At 45.4% G+C, this 21,614-nt stretch overlaps 1 protein-coding gene across 1 annotated transcript in view; it reads left to right on the forward strand.

Moving 5' to 3' along the window:
• LOC141265246 (collagen alpha-4(VI) chain-like) overlaps positions 1-20,655 on the forward strand; it is a 429,350-nt gene extending 408,695 nt beyond the window's left edge. Inside the window, exons 43-44 of the mRNA XM_073678073.1 lie at positions 16,350-16,388; positions 20,070-20,655. Of these exons, the coding sequence (XP_073534174.1) occupies positions 16,350-16,388; positions 20,070-20,236 (206 nt within the window). The 3' untranslated portion in view covers positions 20,237-20,655. The remainder of the gene's footprint in view (positions 1-16,349; positions 16,389-20,069) is intronic.
• Positions 20,656-21,614: the final 959 nt, after the last annotated feature.

Consider the following 21,614-nt stretch of genomic DNA (forward strand, 5'->3'; position numbering starts at 1 on the left):
TTGCATTTCCTCCTAATTTTAGTCAGCTTTTGCCTTTTAATGCATAGGCGAACACTAAGGGAGACCCACTCCTCAATAATGGGTAGAAGTTTTTTAGCATGCTGTAATCCACGTCTGTTTCAAGGGCCACTGCAGTTTCTCATAATTTTTGGAAAGCCTTCCATTCACTGCTTCGGCCAACAGTGCACAGGAGACCCAGTTGCTATAAATGAAAAAAATTGTTTAGTTAAGGCCCTCTGACCTCCATGTCACTTCCAAGGGGCATTGGAGTGCCTCAAAATTTTTGGTAGGCATTGCACTCACTGTTTTCCCTATAACTGTGCAGCCGAACCGCTCCTTTTGGTACAGAAACATATCCTACAAGACATGTGTGGTTGACTGGCCTGATATTGATGTGAATGGTCCCTGTTCCTCCTGCTCTTTCTCCTTTGCCACCACCTCATCCATCATTCATCACTTGAAGCTTTGTTTTAATGGCAATCATAGAACTGGGATAGTAGCAAGAAAACATCCAGCAATCCTCGGAGGAGGTAGGATATGCGCCAAAATGCTGACCACCTCAGGCCTAGCCGCTACTACATACATCCGCTTGCATTCCAAGGAACAGAAAGCTAAGGAGATGGATGGCCTCATGATCATGAATAATTTACTCGTTGTGTAGGAGGCCGACCACTGCTGCTGTCTACCTTCTGAACTTTGTGTTGAAGCCTGATTGACCCAGGACCCGCAATCCTCTATGTCTGGAGGACGTGTTGCATCCCAGTGTCCAACTGTGTCCCGGTTTCCACAATATTAACCCAGTGTGAAGGCGTGAGATGGACCACATGTCCACGTGTTTGTGGTTAGGCTGTCCTTTAAATAGGGGCGGCTGGGGACCGTTTATGGACACCCGGCCGCCCCCAGGCGGCTGGGGACCGTGTGTGGACACCCGGCCGCAGGGCGGCTGGGGACTGAGTATGGACACTGCCGCCCCCTGGCAGTTGGGGACCTAGCTTGGACACCCGGCCGCCGGGCGGCTGGGGACTGAGCATGGAAACAAGCCCGCTGACGCTGCCATGACGTGGTGGCCAGATTCCGCCTCTACATGCCTAAAAGGCCCAATTTCAAGTGCAAGCAAGCTAGCAGTATGGTATTGCAGCCTGGGGGTGGGTGGGTGGCAGGTTGCATACTTACGCTTGCATTCCAAGAAAACAAAGCAGATGCTAACTTCTATCATCATCATGCTCCTCACCTTGGCACTCTCAACTCCCCTGATGGAGAAGCCAGGGCCCACCGGAGGAGTCTGGTTCTCTAGTGGGCTCGTCCAATGCTGCCCTAAAGCAGGCCAGGCTAAGAAAAGTGTGTGGGGGGAAGGTGACAGGAGAAATAGGGGTGGCTGGGGACCGTTTATGGACACCTGGCTGCCCCCAGGCGGCTGGGGACCGTGTGTGGGCACCCGGCCGCGGGGCGGCTGGGGACCGTTTATGGACACCCGGCCGCCCCCCTGGTGGCTGTGGACCGAGCGTGGACACCCGGCCGCCAGGCGGCTGGGGACTGAGTATGGATAACAGGCCGCCGACGCAGCTATGACGTAGTGACCAGATTCCGCCTCCACATGCCTAAAAGGCCCAATTTCAAGTGCAAGCAAGCTAGCAGTATGGTATTGCAGCCTGGGGGTGGGTGGGTGGCAGTTTGCACACTTATGCTTGCATTCCAAGAAAACAAAGCAGATGCTAACTTCTATCATCATCATGCTCCTCACCTTGGCACTCTCAACTCCCCTGATGGAGAAGCCAGGGCCCACCAGTGGAGTCTGGTTCTCTGGTGGGCTCGTCCAATGCTGCCGTAAAGCAGGCCAGGCTAAGAAAAGTGTGTGGGGGGAAGTTGACAGGAGAAATATGGGCGGCTGGGGGCTGTTTATGGACACCCGGCCGGCCCCTGGTGGCTGGGGACCGAGCGTGGACACCCAGCCGCCGGGCGGCTGGGACTGAGTATGGATACGAGGCTGCCGACGCAGCCATGATATGGTGGCCAGATTCCACCTCCACATGCCTAAAAGGCCCAATTCTTGTGCATGCATTGCAAGGAATGGGAGAGGTACAATTGAACACTGCCCTGGGACAAGGACTTGCACGGGGATAGTTGCAAGTCTGCATCTTCTAATGCGGCAAGGATCACTTCTGATAGGCACACTTTTAGGCAGTGACCTCGGTGTCAGAGATGCTTCCAGGGGTCTTCCCCATGCTGTTCCCATGTCTTTTCAGCACTATATGCATGTGTCACACAGCACATGGCCAGATAAGATTGTAAAATGTTAAAATGACATTTCCCGGTGAATGCATTTGTCACGGTTGAAAGCAATATAAAAGTGCAAAAACGCTTAAAAAATGCTACTTGTGAACATAGCCCAAGGTGTGGAGGAGTATTTTTGTTTTTGGTTATTTATTTTACCTTATGCACAAGTCTTTACCCTGGAAAGGAAGTTCCTTTACATATTTCACAGGAAAACCGTTTCAGTTTCGTTTTTGAACGTTTTATTGTGAGCCCGTAAAAGTGTCTTAATACCTCTGACCACATTGTTGACAACAGTGACCTGGGGGTCAGAAATGTTTCCTAGGGCGATGCCCATGCTGTCCCCATGTCTTCTGAGCGCTGTCACTATCGTTTTGGGCACTTTTTAGGCTTTCTACAGACTGCCGGGGATGTCGCCGCAAAAATGCGCAGGCTCACAACATGGCTGCGGTGTTACAGTGAGTGGCAGGCAATCCCTGTATGTTCATTAGCTCTGTAAAGAGGGCCAAACATGCAGGGAGGGGACCTGAGCTCCCGTTGAGCAACCCCGGAAATACTCGGCGAGCGCCGAGCATCTCGGGCAGTGAGATGCTCGGGCGAGCACCGAGCAGTAGCGAGCATACTCGTTCATCAATATGTATGGCCCATTATATTTGACATAGAAGCAACACAGCATTTCAGAAAAGGAACATCACACCAACAGTATAACTTGGTGGTGGTAATGTGATGGTCTGGGGCTGTTTTGCTGCTTCAGGACATGGAAGACTTGCTGTGGTAAATGGATCCATGAATTCTACTCTCTACCAAAAAATCCTGGAGGAAAATGTCCGTCCGTCTGTTCGTGACCTCAAGCTGAAGCGCACTTGGGTTATGCAGCAGGACAATGATCCAAAACGCACCAGCAAGTCCACCTCTGAATGTCTTAAAAAAAAAAATTAAGACTTTGGAGAGGCCTAATTAAAGTCCTGACCTTAATCCGATTGAGATCCTGTGGCATGACTTTAAAAAGGGGGTTCATGCTCAGAAACCCTCCAATGTGTCTGAATTACAACAATTTTAGAAAGATAAGTGGGCCAAAATTCCTCCAGAGCATTGTAAAAGATTTGATTGCAGTTGTTGCTGCTAAGGGTGGTCCAACCCGTTATTAGGTTTATGAAGAAATCACATTTTCACACAGGGCCCTGTAGGTTTGGATTTATTTTTCTCTTAATAAAGACCTTAATTTAAGGTTATGTGCTCACGATGCAGAAATGCTCAGGATTTTTTCCTGAGCGTTTCTGCATCTCCCTGGCAGAAAAAATGCATGCGGATTGTACATGCGTTTTTCCTGCCAGGGACATGCGGATGTGAAGCTTTCTTCACATGCATTTCCGCATGCGGGTTGACAAGCGCTTTCCAAACGATTTTAGCATCACTTGGAAAGTGCTTGTCAACTTGGTCACACTATATAAATCCATGCAAACGGCATGGATTTATATAGTGTGACCTTACAGAATGGTAAAAAATTAAAAAAAATATATATACTTACCTTCCGATGGCCCCCGGAGTCTTGCTTCGCTCCGTCCTGGCTTGCCGGCAGCTGACGGTACACTGAAGGACCTGCCATCACATGGCTATGACATCAGCGCAGGTCCTTCAGTCCACTGCGAGTTGCCGGCAAGCGAAGACAAGGAGACCGGGGGCCATCAGAAGGTAAATATAATATTTATTTTTTTATTTTATTCCTTTTTTTGCAGGTACTATGGTACCCGGGTCCAGAGGAGAGTCTCCTGTCCTCCACAACCGGGTACCATCCGCATGTACAGATCCAGTGATGCGGAATCCAAGCGTTCCAATGAAAGTCAATGGCGGCGAAAACGCAACGCTTCCGCAAAATAATTGGTAGTGCTGCGTTTTTTTTCCACAATGATAACACACAGCAGAAATTTCCGCAGCATGTGCACAGCACATGCAGATTATCATTGGGGAACATGGCAGGCCTTCTACCAAGCATTTTTAAGTGTTTCTGCAGCGTTTTTGCCGCTGCGGAAACGCTTAAAAAACGCATCGTGGGCACATAGCCTAAAACTGCAGTTTGTGCTTACTTGTGTTATCTTTATCTAATATTTAAATTTTTTTGTGATATGAAACATTTAAGTGTGACAAACATGCAAAATAATAAGAAATTAGAAAGGGGGGCAAACACTTTTTCACACCACTGTAGCTGTCCATCTACTGGACACATATGTCTATAAACACCAGGGATTTTAGTGACTAAGATACAAGCTATACTGAATCATTTTCACAAACCCATATATCATTCTGCTCAGCCTTTCCTACTCTACACACGTGGTCAAAATTGTTGGTACCCCTCGTTTAATGAAAGAAAAACCCACAATGGTCACAGAAATAACTTGAATTTGACAAAAGTAATAATAAATTAAAAATCTTTGAAAATGAACAAATGAAAGTCAGACATTGCTTTTCAACCCTGCTTCCACAGAGTTTTTTAATAAATTAAACTCATAAAATAGGCCTGGACAGAAATGGTGGTACCCTTAACTTAATATTTTGTTGAACAACCTTTTGAGGCAATCACTGCAATCAAACGATTCCTGTAACTGTCAATGAGACGTCTGCACCTCTCGACAGGTATTTTGGCCCACACCTCATGAGCAAACTGCTCCAGTTGTCTCGTATTTGAAGGTTGCCTTTTCCAGACAGCATGTTTCAGCTTTTTCCAAAGATGCTCAATAAGATTTACGTCAGGGCTCATAGAAGGCCCCTTCAGAATAGTCCAATGTTTTCCTCTTAGCCATTTTTGGGTGTTTTTAGCTGTGTGTTTTGGGTCATTATCCTGTTGCAAGACCCATGAACTGCGACTGAGACCAAGCTTTCTGACACTGGGCAGCACATTTCTCTCTAGAATCCGTTGATAGTCTTGAGATTTCATTGTACCCTGCAGTGCACAGATTCAAGACACCCTATGCCAGATGCAGCAAAGCACCCCAGAACAAAACAGAGCCTCCTCCATGTTTCACAGTAGGGACAGTGTTCTTTTCTTGATATGCTTCATTTTTCCGTCAGTAAACATAAAGCTAATGTGCCTTGCCAAAAACTTTTTGTCTCATCTGTCCATAGGCCATTCTCCCAGAAACTTTGTGGCTTGTTAACATGTAGTTTGGCAAATTCCAGTCTGGCTTTTTTATGATTTTTTTTCAACAATGGTGTTCTCCTTGGTCATCTCCCATGAAGTCCACTTTGGATCCAACAGCGAAGGATGGTGCGATCTGACACTGATGTTCCTTGAGCTTGAAGTTCACCTTTAATCTCTTTAGAAGTTTTCCTGGGCTCTTTTGTTACCATTCGTATTATCCGTCTCTTTGATTTGTCATCAATTTTCCTCCTATGGCCACATCCAAGGAGGTTGGCTACAGTCCCATGGATCTTAAATTTCTGAATAATATGTCTGCAAATTGAGATTCTGATTTGGCTTTTATCCTAAGTCATATTGCACGACTCGTTAAAGGGTTGATTGTGACTTGAAGGATCACTACTTCCAATAGGTGGCGCTATAGAGTACAAGTCCTCTTTTTCTCCGAAGAGGCAATTTGCATATTGAATAATATGTGCAACTGTAGTCGCAAGAACATCAAGCTACTTGGAGATGGTCTTATAACCTTTACCTTTAACATGTTTGTTTATAATTTTCTTTCTAATCTCCTGAGACAACTCTTTCCTTTGCTTCCTCTGGTCCATGTTGTGTGTGGTACACACTATGTCACCAAACAGCACAGTGAGTATCAGTAGCCCTATATACAGGCCCACTGACTGATTACAACATTGTAGACACCTGTGATTCTAATTAGTGGACACAACTTGATTTAGCATGTCCCTTTTGTCACATTATTTTCAGGAGTACCATCATTTCTGTCCAGGCCTATTTCATGAGTTTAACTTTTTTTAAATTCTGTGGAAGCAGGGTTGAAAAGCAATGACTGACTTTCATTTGTTCATTTTCATAGATTTTTAATTTATTATTACTTTTGTCAGATTCAAGTTATTTCTGTGACCATTGTGGGTTTTTCTTTCATTAAACGAGGGGTACCAACAATTTTGACCAGGTGTGTATATCATACTGACCACAGATTGGACTGCATGTACAATGTGACAGATTCCCTTTAACGAATCAGGTTCAATGTTTGATAAATTTGGCCATCTTTGCAAATAACACTTATGTCTAGAGCTGTTTCTCCAGTTTTTACTCCAACCTTGGCAAGAGAAATTTTTATAGTTACAATTTTTAAATTGGACTTGGACCTAATTGCATAACTAACCACTGCTCCTGTCCTCTAGTCAAAAGTGGCAAGAGGGCTGTAAATCACAAAAAGTCACAACTTTTTCACGCACATGAACAGATCAGAAAACTAGTGCAAAAACATGTAAAAATTCAGTGATTTGGAGCTTTGTATCTGATTGCTATATACTAACATATAGTCACTCTGTCTCTTTTCTTGCTTTTAATCAGCCTCTATTTGTTTATAATTCCAACATCAGCTGCTTCTTCTCTCAATGGTCTTCTCACTCATTTTTATTCTGCTCCATCACCTACAGTCTTTGGCTTCCCCATTTTTCCATTCCTCAGCTTAACCAGGTCAGCTGCTGGACCCTGTAGGAGCTGCTATGCCTGATAATTTGGCAGTTACATATATTCTCTCCAGCTCCTATTCTTCATTACACATCTATTTAGGCTGATGCAGCACCGTTGAGGATGACATTTTTCTAAAACAAAATCACATCTACTGGCTTTATAAGAGTTATTCTACCAATTGATCATATGAAGCAACACTCAATACTACATGGAAAATTGTAATTTCATTTTTCTATTTTAGAAAAGAAAAAATTAAACTTCAGAACCCATATAATTCATTATACTGAGTCTCCAGGATTCTATCGAATAAACTTGATGGCCTATTGTAAAGACTCTAGACCTTCAGTAATTACCATCTTAAAAAGACATGGCATATTGACGAGCTGACTCATCACTTTATGGCTTCTGTGACCCTGAACTGTCCTGAGAAAAGAAGAGGAACAATGCTAAATCAGTGCTGTGTCCAATAGTCCCATTCATTTATAAAATTGGTGCTGCCCCAGAGGTTCGACCCCCTTTGATCAAATCGTAATGGCATAGCATGGCAATGTGCCATAACTTTTTTTTAAAGGTGGGAACACCTCCTAGGACTTCTGATTTCATTGCCTTCTCAGCATGGCTTGTGCATATACTCTGTACTTGTATAAATGTCTACTGTCTAATTCTGTGGTTTTTCATGGGCTTCTCTCTTTTATCTTATGTCAGTGGTTTGAGTTTCTTTATAAATGAATTTTGTTGAGTTTACTAGTATAGAGTTACTATACTGTTGTCACAAACGTGGTTTGTGGAACCACTGTTTCACGGAACGACGAGTGACTGGAGGGGCGTGACTAGGGGCCTCACTCAATCTGACCCCGGACGCATGGCGGCTTTACGACTCCGCGATCCGAGGAGGGACGAAGAAGGTAGCCCAGGTGCTACTCCAAAACAGACCAATGGACGTGCAGCAGCTGGACCCAGTATGACAGGTAGTCTGGGCTTGCACCGGAGTGCAGCGGGCTGGGTTAGTAGCGAAGTGCAGCAGGCGCAGTTCACACCGGAGTGCAGCAGGCAGAGATTGCACCAGAGTGCAGCAGGCTGGGTTTGCACCAGAGTGCAGCAGGCTGGGTTTGCACCAGAGTGCAGCAAGCAGAGATTGCACCAGAGTGCAGCAGGCAGAGATTGCACCAGAGTGCAGCAGGCAGAGATTGCACCAGAGTGCAGCAGTTTTGAGATTGTACCAGAGTGCAGCAGGCAGAGTTTGCACCAGACTGCAGCAAGCTGGGTTTGCACCAGAGTGCAGCAGGCTTGGTAGCATGAACTAGTACGCAACCTTCACAACATAGACTGTGGAACAGGAAGGTTGTTCAGGCACCTCCACAATAGGGAGGAAGCAATATATATGTAATGTCCCACAGCCATTTGCTGGGGACGTAATAGCAAGTATGCTCACTGGCCCTTTGATCAAATCGTAATGGCATAGCATGGCAATGTGCCATAACTTTTTTTTAAAGGTGGGAACACCTCCTAGGACTTCTGGTTTCATTGCCTTCTCAGCATGGCTTGTGCATATACTCTGTACTTGTATAAATGTCTACTGTCTAATTCTGTGGTTTTTCATGGGCTTCTCTCTTTTATCTTATGTCAGTGGTTTGAGTTTCTTTATAAATGAATTTTGTTGAGTTTACTAGTATAGAGTTACTATACTGTTGTCACAAACGTGGTTTGTGGAACCACTGTTTCACGGAACGACGAGTGACTGGAGGGGCGTGACTAGGGGCCTCACTCAATCTGACCCCGGACGCATGGCGGCTTTACGACTCCGCGATCCGAGGAGGGACGAAGAAGGTAGCCCAGGTGCTACTCCAAAACAGACCAATGGACGTGCAGCAGCTGGACCCAGTATGACAGGTAGTCTGGGCTTGCACCGGAGTGCAGCGGGCTGGGTTAGTAGCGAAGTGCAGCAGGCGCAGTTCACACCGGAGTGCAGCAGGCAGAGATTGCACCAGAGTGCAGCAGGCTGGGTTTGCACCAGAGTGCAGCAGGCTGGGTTTGCACCAGAGTGCAGCAGGCAGAGATTGCACCAGAGTGCAGCAGTTTTGAGATTGTACCAGAGTGCAGCAGGCAGAGTTTGCACCAGACTGCAGCAAGCTGGGTTTGCACCAGAGTGCAGCAGGCTTGGTAGCATGAACTAGTACGCAACCTTCACAACATAGACTGTGGAACAGGAAGGTTGTTCAGGCACCTCCACAATAGGGAGGAAGCAATATATATGTAATGTCCCACAGCCATTTGCTGGGGACGTAATAGCAAGTATGCTCACTGGCCCTTTAAGAGGGTGGGAGCGCGCATGTGCCCTAAGGACATGACTGGAAGCAGGCAGAGCACGGGGAGGGAAGCGCCGGCCACAGCGTGGGTGAGTGAAGTGACATGCCGGAGACCCTGCCTGGCATGGTGCTAACAGTACCCTCCCTTTACGCCCCCTCCTCTTCAGGCCATCAAGGTAGTTCCGGAGGAGAATCGGCGCTTGAATGTTCTCCTTAGGTTCCCAGGACCTCTTTTTGGGACCAAATCCCTTCTAGTCAACAGAGAAGAAAGTCTTGCCTTTCACCTTCTTCATGGACAAGATATTCTCCACCTCAAAAACATCATCCGAGATGGTTGGCACGGGCGTGGTACTAGGATACTTGAAGAAGGATCTCAGGACAACCAGCTTCAGCAGACATATGTGGAAAGCATTTGGAATACGTAATGAAGGAGGCAACTTCAATTTATAGGAGACCTCATTGATCCGCTTCAGCACTTCGAAAGGACCGATAAAACAAGGACCCAACTTGTAAGAGGGAACCTTCAGCCAGAAGTGCCTGGCCGAGAGCCATACCTTGTCGCTTGGGCAGAAGTATGGAGGGTCCAGGTGCCTTTTGTCCGCATGCCTCTTAATACGAGCTCAGGACGCTTCTAGAGTGGCTTTGGTGTCCTCCCAAAACTTTACAAAATCCTTGGAGAGGACATCTGCCGCAGGAACATCAGAAGAAACCGTCACTGAGAGAGGAACCTCGGGTTGTCGACCAAAAGCAAGGTAGAAAGGAGACTCTCCTGAGGCTTCACCAATGTGATTGTTGTACGAGAACTCAGCCCAGGGAAGTAATTTCAGTCAATAATTGTGGTGGGCATTGACAAAGTGTTGCAGGTAGTTGCCCAGGACCTGGTTAACACGCTCCACTTGCCCATTGGACTGAGGGTGATAGGCCGATGAGAAGTCCAACACGATATCCAGACGCATACAGAGGGCTCGCCAGTATCTGGAAGTGAACTGCAAAACCTCGATCGCACAAAATGTGACTAGAAAATCCGTGCAGACGGAAAATTTGTTTGTTGAAGCTGTGAGCCAGTTCGGGAGCAGACCGAAGAGCAGACAACAGGGTAAAATGCACAACATGGCTGCGGCATGAACAGTGAGTGGCAGGCAATCCCTGCATGTTCATTGGTACTGTAAAGAGCACCAAACATGCAGGGAGGGGACCCGAGCTCCCGCCGAGCAACTCCGGAAATACTTGGCGAGTGCCGAGCATCTCGAGCAGTGAGATGCTCGGGCGAGCACCGAGCAGTAGCGAGCATACTCGCTCATCACTATGTATGGCCCATTATGTTTGGCATAGAAGCAACACAGCATTTCAGAAAAGGAACATCATACCAACAGTACAATTTGGTGGTGGTAATGTGATGGTCTGGGGCTGCTTTGCTGCTTCAGGACATGGAAGACTTGCTGTGGTAAATGGATCCATGAATTCTGCTCTCTACCAAAAAAATCCTGAAGGAAAATATCCAGCCATCTGTTCATGACCTCAAGCTGAAGTGCACTTGGATTATGCAGCAGAACAATGATCCAAAACGCACCAGCAAGTCCACCTCTGAAAGCCTTAAAAAAAAAAAAATTAAGACTTTGGAGAAGCCTAGTCAAAGTCCTGACCTTAATTCGATTGAGATCCTGTGGCATGACTTTAAAAAGGCGGTTCATGCTCAGAAACCCTCCAATTTGTGAATTACAACAATTTTGGAAAGATAAGTGGGCCAAAATTCCTCCTGAGCATTGTAATACTCATTGCCAGTTATCACAAACGCTTGATTGCAGTTGTTGCTGCTACGGGTGGTCCAACCTGTTATTAGGTTTAGGGGGCAATCACATTCGCTCGCTGGCCCTTTAAGAGGGTGGGAGCACGTGCGTGCCCTAAGGACACAGCTGGAAGCAGGCAGAGCACGGGGGAGGGAAGCGCCGGCCGCAGCACGGGTGAGTGAAGTGACATGCCGGAGACCCTGCCTGCCAGAGCGGGGATCCGGCACGGCGCTAACAGTACCCCCCCCCTTTACGCCCCCTCCTCTTCAGGCCATCAAGGAAGTTCCGGAGGAGAATCGGCGCGTGAGTGTTCTCCTTAGGCTCCCAGGACCTCTTTTTGGGACCAAATCCCTTCCAGCCAACAGGGAAGAAAGTCGTGCCTTTCACCTTCTTCATGGCCAAGATGTTCTCCACCTCAAAAACATCATCCGAGATGGTTGGCGCGGGCGTGGGTACTAGGATCCTTGAAGAAGGAGCTCAGGACAACCAGCTTCAGCAGACATATGTGGAAATCATTTGGAATACGTAATGAAAGAGGCAACTTCAATTTATAGGAGACCTCATTGATCCGCTTCAGCACTTCGAAAGGACCGATAAAACAAGGACCCAACTTGTAAGAGGGAACCTTCAGCCAGACGTGCCTGGCCGAGAGCCATACCTTGTCACTTAGGCAGAAGCATGGAGGGTCCAGGTGCCTTTTGTCCGCATGCCTCTTAACCCTCCGTCAGGGGCAATATGTTTCATAACGAGTTTAGGGGCATTGCGCCTGTCAGGCACAGGCTAGAAAATTGGCTATATTTTTCTTTTTTTAAAATTTTAATGCTCTAAAAGTGATCAGTTACCTTAATAGGAATGTAATAAATGAGAATACACATAATCAGGTGGAAAAAAAATGTTTACTAACCAGAAAAGTAACACTAACCAGACAAACCACTGAAAATAGAGAAATGAAACTAAGTGAGCTGCGCCTGTAAGATCAGTTGCCCCTGACGGAGGGTTAATACGGGCACACGACGCTTCTAGAGTGGCTTTGGTGTCCTCCCACAACTTTACAAAATCCTTGGAGAGGACATCTGCTGCAGGAACATCAGAAGAAACCATCACCAGGAGAGGAACCTCGGGTTGTCGACCGAAAACAAGGTAGAAAGGAGACTCTCCTGAGGCTTCACCAATGTGATTGTTGTACGAGAACTCAGCCCAGGGAAGTAATTTCACCCAATCCTTGTGGTGGGCATTGACGAAGTGTCGCAGGTAGTTGTCCAGGACTTGGTTAACTTGCTCCACTGCCCATTGGACTGAGGGTGATAGGCCGATGAGAAGTCCAAGACGATATCCAGACGCTTACAGAAGGCTCGCCAGAATCGGGAAGTGAACTGCAAACCTCGATTGGACACAATGTGACTCGAAAATCCGTGCAGATGGAAAATATGTTTGTTGAAGCTGTGAGCCAGTTCGGGAGCATACGGAAGTAAAATGCGCCATTTTGGAGAAGCGATCTACTACTACCCAGATGACGGTGTAGCCCTTGGATATTGGCAAATCCGTAATGAAGTCCATTGCTATGTGCTGCCATGGACCAGACGGCATGGGTAACTCCAGGAGAGACGGTAGGAAGTCGTTTGGGGACTTTATTGCAAGCGCAAATCGGACAGGCAGCCACGTAGGCATAGATCTCCCTCCTCATGGATGGCCACCAGTACTGACGAGAAATCAATTGTAGCATCTTCCTTTGTCCCGCGTGACTAGCCACCTGGATGAGTGGCCCTATGACAAAACTCGCTCCCTCTCAGATTCGGCCACAAGGGTTTTTCCTGGGAGAATTCGCGACAGGCTGACTTGAGCGACTGTAACCATCTTGGGTGTTTCATTGATAAATTGAGGATCTTCCTCTTGTTCCCCGGACAGAAAACAAAGACCACCTGGCCTGGTGTGGATTAAGTCTCTGGGCGGACTGAAGATACGCCAGGTTCTTATGGTCTGTGTAAATGACCACCGGATAGACTGCGCCCTCCATCAGGTATTGCCACACTTCCAAAGTCATCTTAATGGCGAGTAACTCCCATTCACTGATAGAGCAGTTATGCTCTGGAATGGAGAAGGCCTTAGAGAAGAAACTGCAGGACACTCAGCGATGTGAGGAAGACTTTTGAGTGAATACAGCCCCAGCCCCTAACGAGGATGCGTCCACCTGTAGGAAGAAACGTTTGCTCAAAGCTGGACGATGCAGAACGGGAGTGGTGGAGAAGGACCGTTTCAGAGAGCGGAAGGCCTCCTCAGCCTTAGAGGACCAGTTCTTTGGGTCGGCTCCTTTTCGGGTCATGGCAGAGATGGGAGGAGCATTAAGAGTGGAGAAGTGAGGAATGAATTGTCAATAATAGTTAGCAAAGCCAATGAATCTCTGAATTGCTTTGACTCCAACGGGCAGCGGCCATTTAAGGATGGACGAGACTTTCTCAGGATCCATCCTGATTCCGGTATCTGAGATAACGTAACCCAAGAAGGGAAAGGCAGACTGTTCAAAAACGCATTTCTTTACTTGGGGTAGAGTTGATTCTCCCTAAGATGCTGAAGAACTTGCCGAACTGCTCGTCTGTGGGAGGCCACATCCGGGGAAAATACCAAAATATCGTCCAAATACACAACGCAGGAATAAAGCAGGTCTCGGAAGATGTCATTGACGAACTCTTGGAAAACTGTCGGAGCATTACTGAGTCTGAAGGGCATCACTCGGTATTCATAATGCCCGTCCCTGGTGTTGAAGGCCGTCTTCCACTCGTCTCCCCAGCGAATGCGGATTAGATTGTAGGCGCTTCTTAAATCTAATTTGGTGAAGACCCTGGCACCCCTTAATCGATCAAACAAATCAGAGATTAGTGCGATAGGGTATTTATTCTTCACCGTGATCTGGTTGAGACCCCAATAGTCTATAGAGGGTCGGAGTGATCCGTCTTTCTTCTTCATGAAGAAAAACCCGGCCCCAGCAGGTGAGGAGGACTTCTGAATGAACCCTCGGGGCCAAATTCTCCTGAATGTATTCCGACATAACTTAAGTCTCAGCTGGGGGCAGAGAATAAATTCGGACTCTAGGGGGTGTAGATCTGGGAATCAAGTCAATAGGGCAGTCATACGGCCTTTGAGGCAGCAAAGTCTTTGCTTCTTTTTCGTCTAACACATCAGCAAAGGACCAATAGATGTACAGCAAACCGGGCAGCGACGCTGGAGATGACGGAGCCTTAGCCGGATGTAGGGGGGCCAAACAATTCTCATGACAGGAATGTCCCCAGCTGAGCACCTCTCCAGTCCAATACAGGTTCGTGCTGTCGTAGCCATGGTAGGCCTAAGAGAAAGGCGTGAGACATGTGGGAAAGAACATAGAAAACTATCTTCTCAGTATGAAGCATCCCTATAAGGACCTCAAGCGGCTCAGTAGTCAGACGAACCATCTCCCGAAGAGTTCTCCCATCGACAGGTGTTATAGCCAGAGGGTTTTGGAGCGGACGAACTGGGATTTAGAAGCGATCCACTACAGCCTGGAGGATAAAATTTCCTGCTGCCCCAGAATCCAAATACGTTGTCTCAATAAACTGGGATTCAACGGTTGTCATGGCCACAGTAAGGGTCAGGGGTAGAGGGGTGTCTTTCAGGTGTAGGGAAGCCTCTCCTACTGACCCTAGATGTTGGAGTTTTCCGGCTTCACCGGACAGGCTCGAATGAAGTGACCTATGTCTCCACAGTACAGGCACTGGCCTTTAGCGTGGTGATCCCTCTGTCGCTGTTTAGCGAGGGCAAAGAGGTCAACCTGCATGGGTTCAGGAGAAGCCTCGACAGGGGATGGCGGAGGAACAAGCGGCCTTTGGAAGGACAGAGCCACGCACCACAATCTTCTCTCACTTGGCACCTCCCGGGAACGCTCCTGGAAACGAAGGTCTATATGGATGGAGAGGGAGAGCAGGTCCTCGATGGTAGTTGGTAGATCTTGACTGGCTAGCTCATCCTCCCAGAACATCGCCACCAGCACCTCATTATTCCAGCCGAGTTCAGATGCCAGAGTTCGAAAGCATACCGCGTGTTGTCCCACCGATGAGCTGGACTGACGTAAACGGAGACAAGCTGAAGCCAAAGAAGTAGTTCGCCCAGGCTCAGCGAATACTTTGCGAAAAATCTCCAAGAATGCCGGCAAATTGGAGAAGATAGGATTTTCTCTCCCCCATAATGGATTTAACCATGTCAGGGCCTCGCCTCCAAGGTGCGACATCAGGAATGCCTCCTTTGTTTGGGAAGAAGTGAGGAAGAAGTTCAAAATGTAACAGGCACTGATTAATGAACCCCCGACACAGCTTCGGATTGCTGTCAAAACGTGGTGGTGCGGACAAAGTGAAAAATGGAGAAGGTCCTGAAGGCGACACGGCTGCTTTCACATAGGAGGACTCGGGTGAGATGTTTAAAGCCTCCAGCTTGCTAGTCAGGGACTGTAACTGCATCATCAACTTCTCCTGCACGCCTTTCTGTCAACAGAGCTCTTGGTACATGGTCTGATCAGACGGGAGCCAGGACCCAGCGGATTCCATGGCCTGTGCAAACTGTCACGAACGTGGTTTGTGGAACCACTGTGCCACGGACCGAGGAGTACCTGTAGGGGCGTGACTAGAGGCCTTGCCCAATCCGACCCCGGATGCACGGTGGCTTTACAACTCCGCGGTCTGAGGAGGGATGGGAGAGCTAGCCCAGTTGCTACTTCAAAACAGACCAACGAACGCGCAGCATCTGGACCCAGTAGGACAGGTAGGTTGGGCTTGCACTGGAATGCAGCGGGCTGGGTTAGTAGCGAAGTGCAGCAGGCTAGGTTAGTAGCGAAGTACAGCAGGCAGAGTTTGAACCGAAGTGCAGCAGGCAGAGATTGTGATTGCACCGGAGTGCAGCAGGCAAAGTTTGTACCAGAGTGCAGTAAGCTGGGTTTGCACTAGAGTGCAGCACAGCAGGCTGGGTTTGTACGAGAGTGCAGCAAGCTGGGTTTGCACCAGAGTGCAGTAGGCTTGGTAGCATAAACTAGTACGCAACCTTCACAACATAGACTGTGGAACAGGAAGGTTGTTCAGGCACCTCCCCAGTGGGAAGGATGCAATATATATGTTAAGTCCCACAGCCATTGGTTGGGGATGTAAGAGGGCGGGAGCACGCGTGTGCGTGCCCTAAGGACATGGCTGGAAGCAGGCAGAGCACGGGGGAGGGAAGCGCACAACTGTGATATAAACCCATTATATATTTTATACTTGTTACGTTATTATATACTAGTTATGTATGCATTATACCCTTATATGTTACATTTTATCTATATATAGCTTTCCTCCAAATCAGGTCAAGCCACAAATGAAGAGTTACAAATCCACAATAAAGGTATGTTCTAGTATATGAGTGGATATTTTTGGATTTTGTTTTTTTATTGTAATTATGACACCTGAACTCAAATATATTGGCACCGATTCATTATAGCAATTTAGCCAGTATTCTGGCATGAATTTCCTTGAAAAGTGGCAACATTTTGGCACAACTTGGAGTTGCGAATTTTGGTGTCTTCACACCAGTTTCTCCAAGCTCTGCAAAAACAGGATGAGTTTGGGTGGAGCAGGCACAGCGAGAGAGTGACACCACAACTTGTCTAATTCATGATGAGCCGTGGCGTTCTTTACTCCAGAACTTACTTAGTGATGTCAGTGACTGGAGTAAGATTTCTGTTTAGGTGCACGGAGGCACACTCCACTCGACAGAAGGTCCAGATTCATGAAGAGCTGTGCACTGTAGTAGTAGTGGTAGACTGCTTCTGGATGACCGCCTCCAGTAGGCATACATGCCCGAAAATTATGCAGAACAGAGCACATGTTCACTTTGTTGGCATCATCATAGTCTATGACCCCATCTGCACATACGCTGACATCCCATTTTGTGGGGTGTTCGGATGAAAACCCCGTCAGGACCAACGAACAGGTGCCAAAACACAGTGTGAAAGCACCCTTACAATAGTCCATAAATATCACATCGGGAGGGGGCCGATACCAGCACCGACTTCTGTTAGTACCTTGGCTGGTAGCCAGATCTACATAGGGTATGGAGCTAAACAGCCGCTTCTGGGAACTGCAGATGAGCTACTATTAAAGAAAATAGCAAATAGGGTGTACTTTTTTAATACTTAGTCCCACTATTGTATAAATCAATAGGGTAGGAATGCAGTCCTTCTTTCTAATCTAAACGATTTATATAAAACTATTTCACAAAGTTTTATTGCAGAAGTTAGAGGATGGGTGTTTGTGACAGATTTTACATTAGAGAATTAACAATTTTCACTTGCCATAAAGCAAAGTCATTGTTTGTCAATACTCCTTGTAGACATAATTCATTATCTATAAAGCAATGCTCTGCATGTGCTCTAAAATACAAACCATGTGTCTCATGTTCTTGTTCTGCATAGTTTTACTTTCATAACTGTTATGTAATATTATTTGCTGCCACCACATCTGGTTTCAAGCAGATCTGTTTTCTTTCTGTTACTTGTATATTAGTAAGCGCCTGTTCCTACTTAGTATAACAAAAATATCACAAAACAATGTTTTACCATGCTACAATGTTTTTACCACATTGAAAATGTGGCAAACATTAAAGAGGTTGTCCGGTCTCATATGAAAACTCAGTGTCTGTAGACTGCTAATTTGTAACAGTATGTGATGCGCATACTATCATGATTTCCTTGTATTCCACATGCTAGTGGATGGTCACGTGACTGCATGTAAGCGATTTGCATACTTGTGGTCTTGTGCCGACTAGTCTCTTCCACTTTCTTTCAATAGAAGAGAATTGAGCATGAGTCTAGTCGGCACATGACTTCAAGTATGTAAATAGCATACATGGAGTCGCGTGATCGCCCACCCGCACGGGGAATACAGGGGAATCATGACAGTGTATGCATTACTCACTGTCAGGATTCAGCAGTCTGCAGTCACAGAGTCACTCACTGCAGTCTTTTCTTCTGAGACAGGAAAATCCATTTAATCCATGTAAATACAGTTAATTTTCCATTGACCAAAAAGTTTCATGTATAGTGCTTGATTAATATCTCAAGAGCCTGTAGACAGAAAAATGTCTACCATCTTTAAGAGTTTGTCCTACCTGAGAAATTTATGAAATATCATGGCACACTGGTTGTCACATTTAGGACATTTATGGAATATCATGACATACTGGAAAAAACATTAATCTCTAACAGATGTGGAACCCTATGGGGACCTGTATCTTTGTCAAGAACAGGATCCTGTAACATGGCTCTCTTGCTTCATCGCTATGGAAACTCAGAACTTTGCAGAATGTGTTTGTTAATCAATTCTACAATGTCTGAACATAGACTAGTAGATTTGATTTCATGTGTATTTTGGCCTAGATTTAATGCTAAAATCCACATCAAATTTGCCACCCATACATAAGAGTGGGGTTTTTGCTATCCTGATAACATGCATCAGTTAATTCCTGTGAATCGAATGGAACAATAATCTACTCCTGCAGATTTTGCACAGGAAACCCCACACATAAACCTGAAGAGAATTAGCCGCATTGAATAAGGTTTATACTTTTGTGCATCTGCAGCAGTGCACACTGAAAATTCATAGTACATCCATGGAACAAAAAAGACATGTGAACATAGGCCACATTTTCATGGATAGAACAAGTATGTATTAAAGAGAACCTGCCACCATGTTTTCCCAATATAAACTAAGACTACCACCATGAATGCCTCTTTTATAGTAGTCTAGCGTAGTCTATACATAAGTCCCCCATACAGCGCGGTCCAATCTAATAAGCATCGTTGGTCTTGCTTTGACGCCCTCATTATCCCTGCAATTACTGTTCTCCTGATCTGCTTCATATGGATGACATGTCCTACGTCATCCACGCAGGTGTACTTTTCTCTACCTTGCCGAGGGCAGAGCAAAGTGCTGTAATTTGCATGCGTTGGCTGTACTCCCGTGTCATCTGTGCTTTTTGGCCTCTCTCGGCACATGCACATTACAGTTCTTTGCTCTTCCCTCAGTAGGACAGAGAGAAGTGCACCTGCGCAGAAGCAAGATTGAGGGCACCGTCTGGATGACGTAGAACATTTCATCCACATGAAGCAAGCAAGGATGACAGTGATTGCGGGTATAAAGGAAGCGTTGAAGCAAGACTAGTAACGCCAATTGGACCGAACAGAGCCGTATGGGAGGATATTTTTGGGATCAGCAGAGGGGTTAAGGACTTATATACAGTTTTCTATACTTGTGTAAAAGAGACATTAAAGGTGGTGGTCTTAGTTTATATTGGGAAAACCTGCTGACAGGTTCCATTTAAAGTTTGTGGTGCTACTGACATGTCTGTGTTTTTTGCGGAACATGTGCCGGCAAGAAAATCACATAGATATCTTTTTTATTGGAGATACGGATCAAAATTATCTATACAAGTCTGTGAAAATCACGAACAGCCCACGAAAGACAGCAGTGCGCTGTCCATGTGATATCCATGATTAACATTGCAAACGAAGCAATGTTAAAATCCTTAAAAACGTTAAAATCACTGATAATACACTGATGGTAAAAATTTAAACCAATAAGGCTTGATGAATGCGGACCTCTTTTTGCATACAGAATGTGAAAAATGACCGTGATCTGAATGAGGCCTTAGCCTGAGAATCTTCTAGGTGAGGGACAACTCTACTATATTAGGCACCTTTTGGTGCTGAGCAGAATCTACTACGAGATAAAGTAATCGCTTCTAAGGAAACAGTGTACGAAACATCAGCAGAGGACAAAATTAGGCACAGTGCATGATTACACTATAGGTAAAAAATGATTGTCTCTTCCTGTAACGTTTTCCTCGGTGGTCATATTCCCATCCCAATACAGTTTGATTGCCGAAACTAGTACAGTGATTACAGCAGGTAGAGAAATCCAATATGCCATGTTAAATCTTCTCTAAAATCTGAGTTTTTATTTATATGATCTTTTTTTAATGTTGAAAAAAATATCTTAACATGTGGTGCATTTTTTTTATCGCTAGAAATCTGCACATTAAAACAAGAAGAAGGAGACTGTCAGGATTATGCACTGAAGTGGTGGTACAACTCAGACCTGAATGAGTGTATCCAGTTCTGGTATGGAGGCTGCGGGGGAAATAAAAATCAATTCGAAACTCAAGAGCAATGTGAGGTCACCTGTTCATCGTAAGGTGGTTTCAGGAGATCACTGTGCACTTAGGAGCTGTCAATCATTTGAAGAGATCCTACATTTGTACTGTCAATAAATTAGTTTTAAAAGTAAACCTTGTTACCAGTGCCAGACGGTCGTAAAATGTGTATCTGAACATTTGTACGTAGTTTTACTTTTTTATTTAAAGATTTAAAATCGGAAAAACTAAATGTTGAGTCACTTTAAACTGCACTTTTTGTTTCTAAACCTCAAAGTTTTAGTCATCTATTTGTTGTCTACAGAAGGATGATTTATTTCAGAACTGGTATTTTACATGTCATCCATGAGATTCTTGAAGGAAATTTGTATTGTGGGAATGTGTAATGTATAAATTGGTTTTAAGCTATAGCAAAAATTGGGAGACTAAAATGTAACATTTAATGAAAATTATATTAAAACCACTAAAACACAATACAAACATTTATAAGACACACACTATAAAAATCACCGGACAGATCCAGATGTCTAAAATCTCCAGATTGCTAGTGAACAGGTCACAGAAAACTGCATATACTTAAGGTTTACCAGATATAGGTCACAACTTGTACATGTGGTTTTCTGTAACCTGTTCACTAGCAATTTAGGCTGGGGGAGTGATTTAGTAAGAGTCAAATATTGGTCTAGGGTGAAGAAGGAGTTAATAGAGATATCTATTATACACTGTGATCTAGGATTATGGATAATATAGAATATTCCTGGGGTCTAAGTGGTATAGAGGTCAAAATTGTGTAATTCTTAACACTTATAGAGAACCTATCATACTCCAAACTATATAGACAAATATTCCAGAAACATAAATAAATCATCATGGCTGGAGATTATAGTAATTCAATCTCCCCATTTGTAAAATAGACAACACCATTCAGTGGATCTACGTACAGTACAGACCAAAAGTTTGGACACACCTTCTCATTTAAAGATTTTTCTATATTTTCATGACTATGAAAATTGTACATTCACACTGAAGGCATCAAAACTATGAATTAACACATGTGGAATTATATACTTAGCAAAAAAGTGTGAAACAACTGAAAATATGTCTTATATTCTAGGTTCTTCAAAGTAGCCACCTTTTGCTTTGATGACTGCTTTGCACACTCTTGGCATTCTCTTGATGAGCTTCTAGAGGTAGTCACCGGAAATGGTTTTCACTTCACAGGTGTGCCCTGTCAGGTTTAATAAGTGGGATTTCTTGCCTTATAAATGGGTTTGGGACCATCAGTTGTGTTGTGCAGAAGTCAGGTGGATACACAGCTGATAGTCCTACTGAATAGACAGTTAGAATTTGTATTATGGCAAGAAAAAAGCAGCTAAGTAAAGAAAAACGAGTGGCCATCATTACTTTAAGAAATGAAGG

Source organism: Phyllobates terribilis, unplaced genomic scaffold (assembly GCF_046119375.1).
Source record: "Phyllobates terribilis strain yellow unplaced genomic scaffold, ASM4611937v1 Scaffold_4__5_contigs__length_816908805, whole genome shotgun sequence".
NCBI classification, from domain to species: domain Eukaryota; kingdom Metazoa; phylum Chordata; class Amphibia; order Anura; family Dendrobatidae; genus Phyllobates; species Phyllobates terribilis.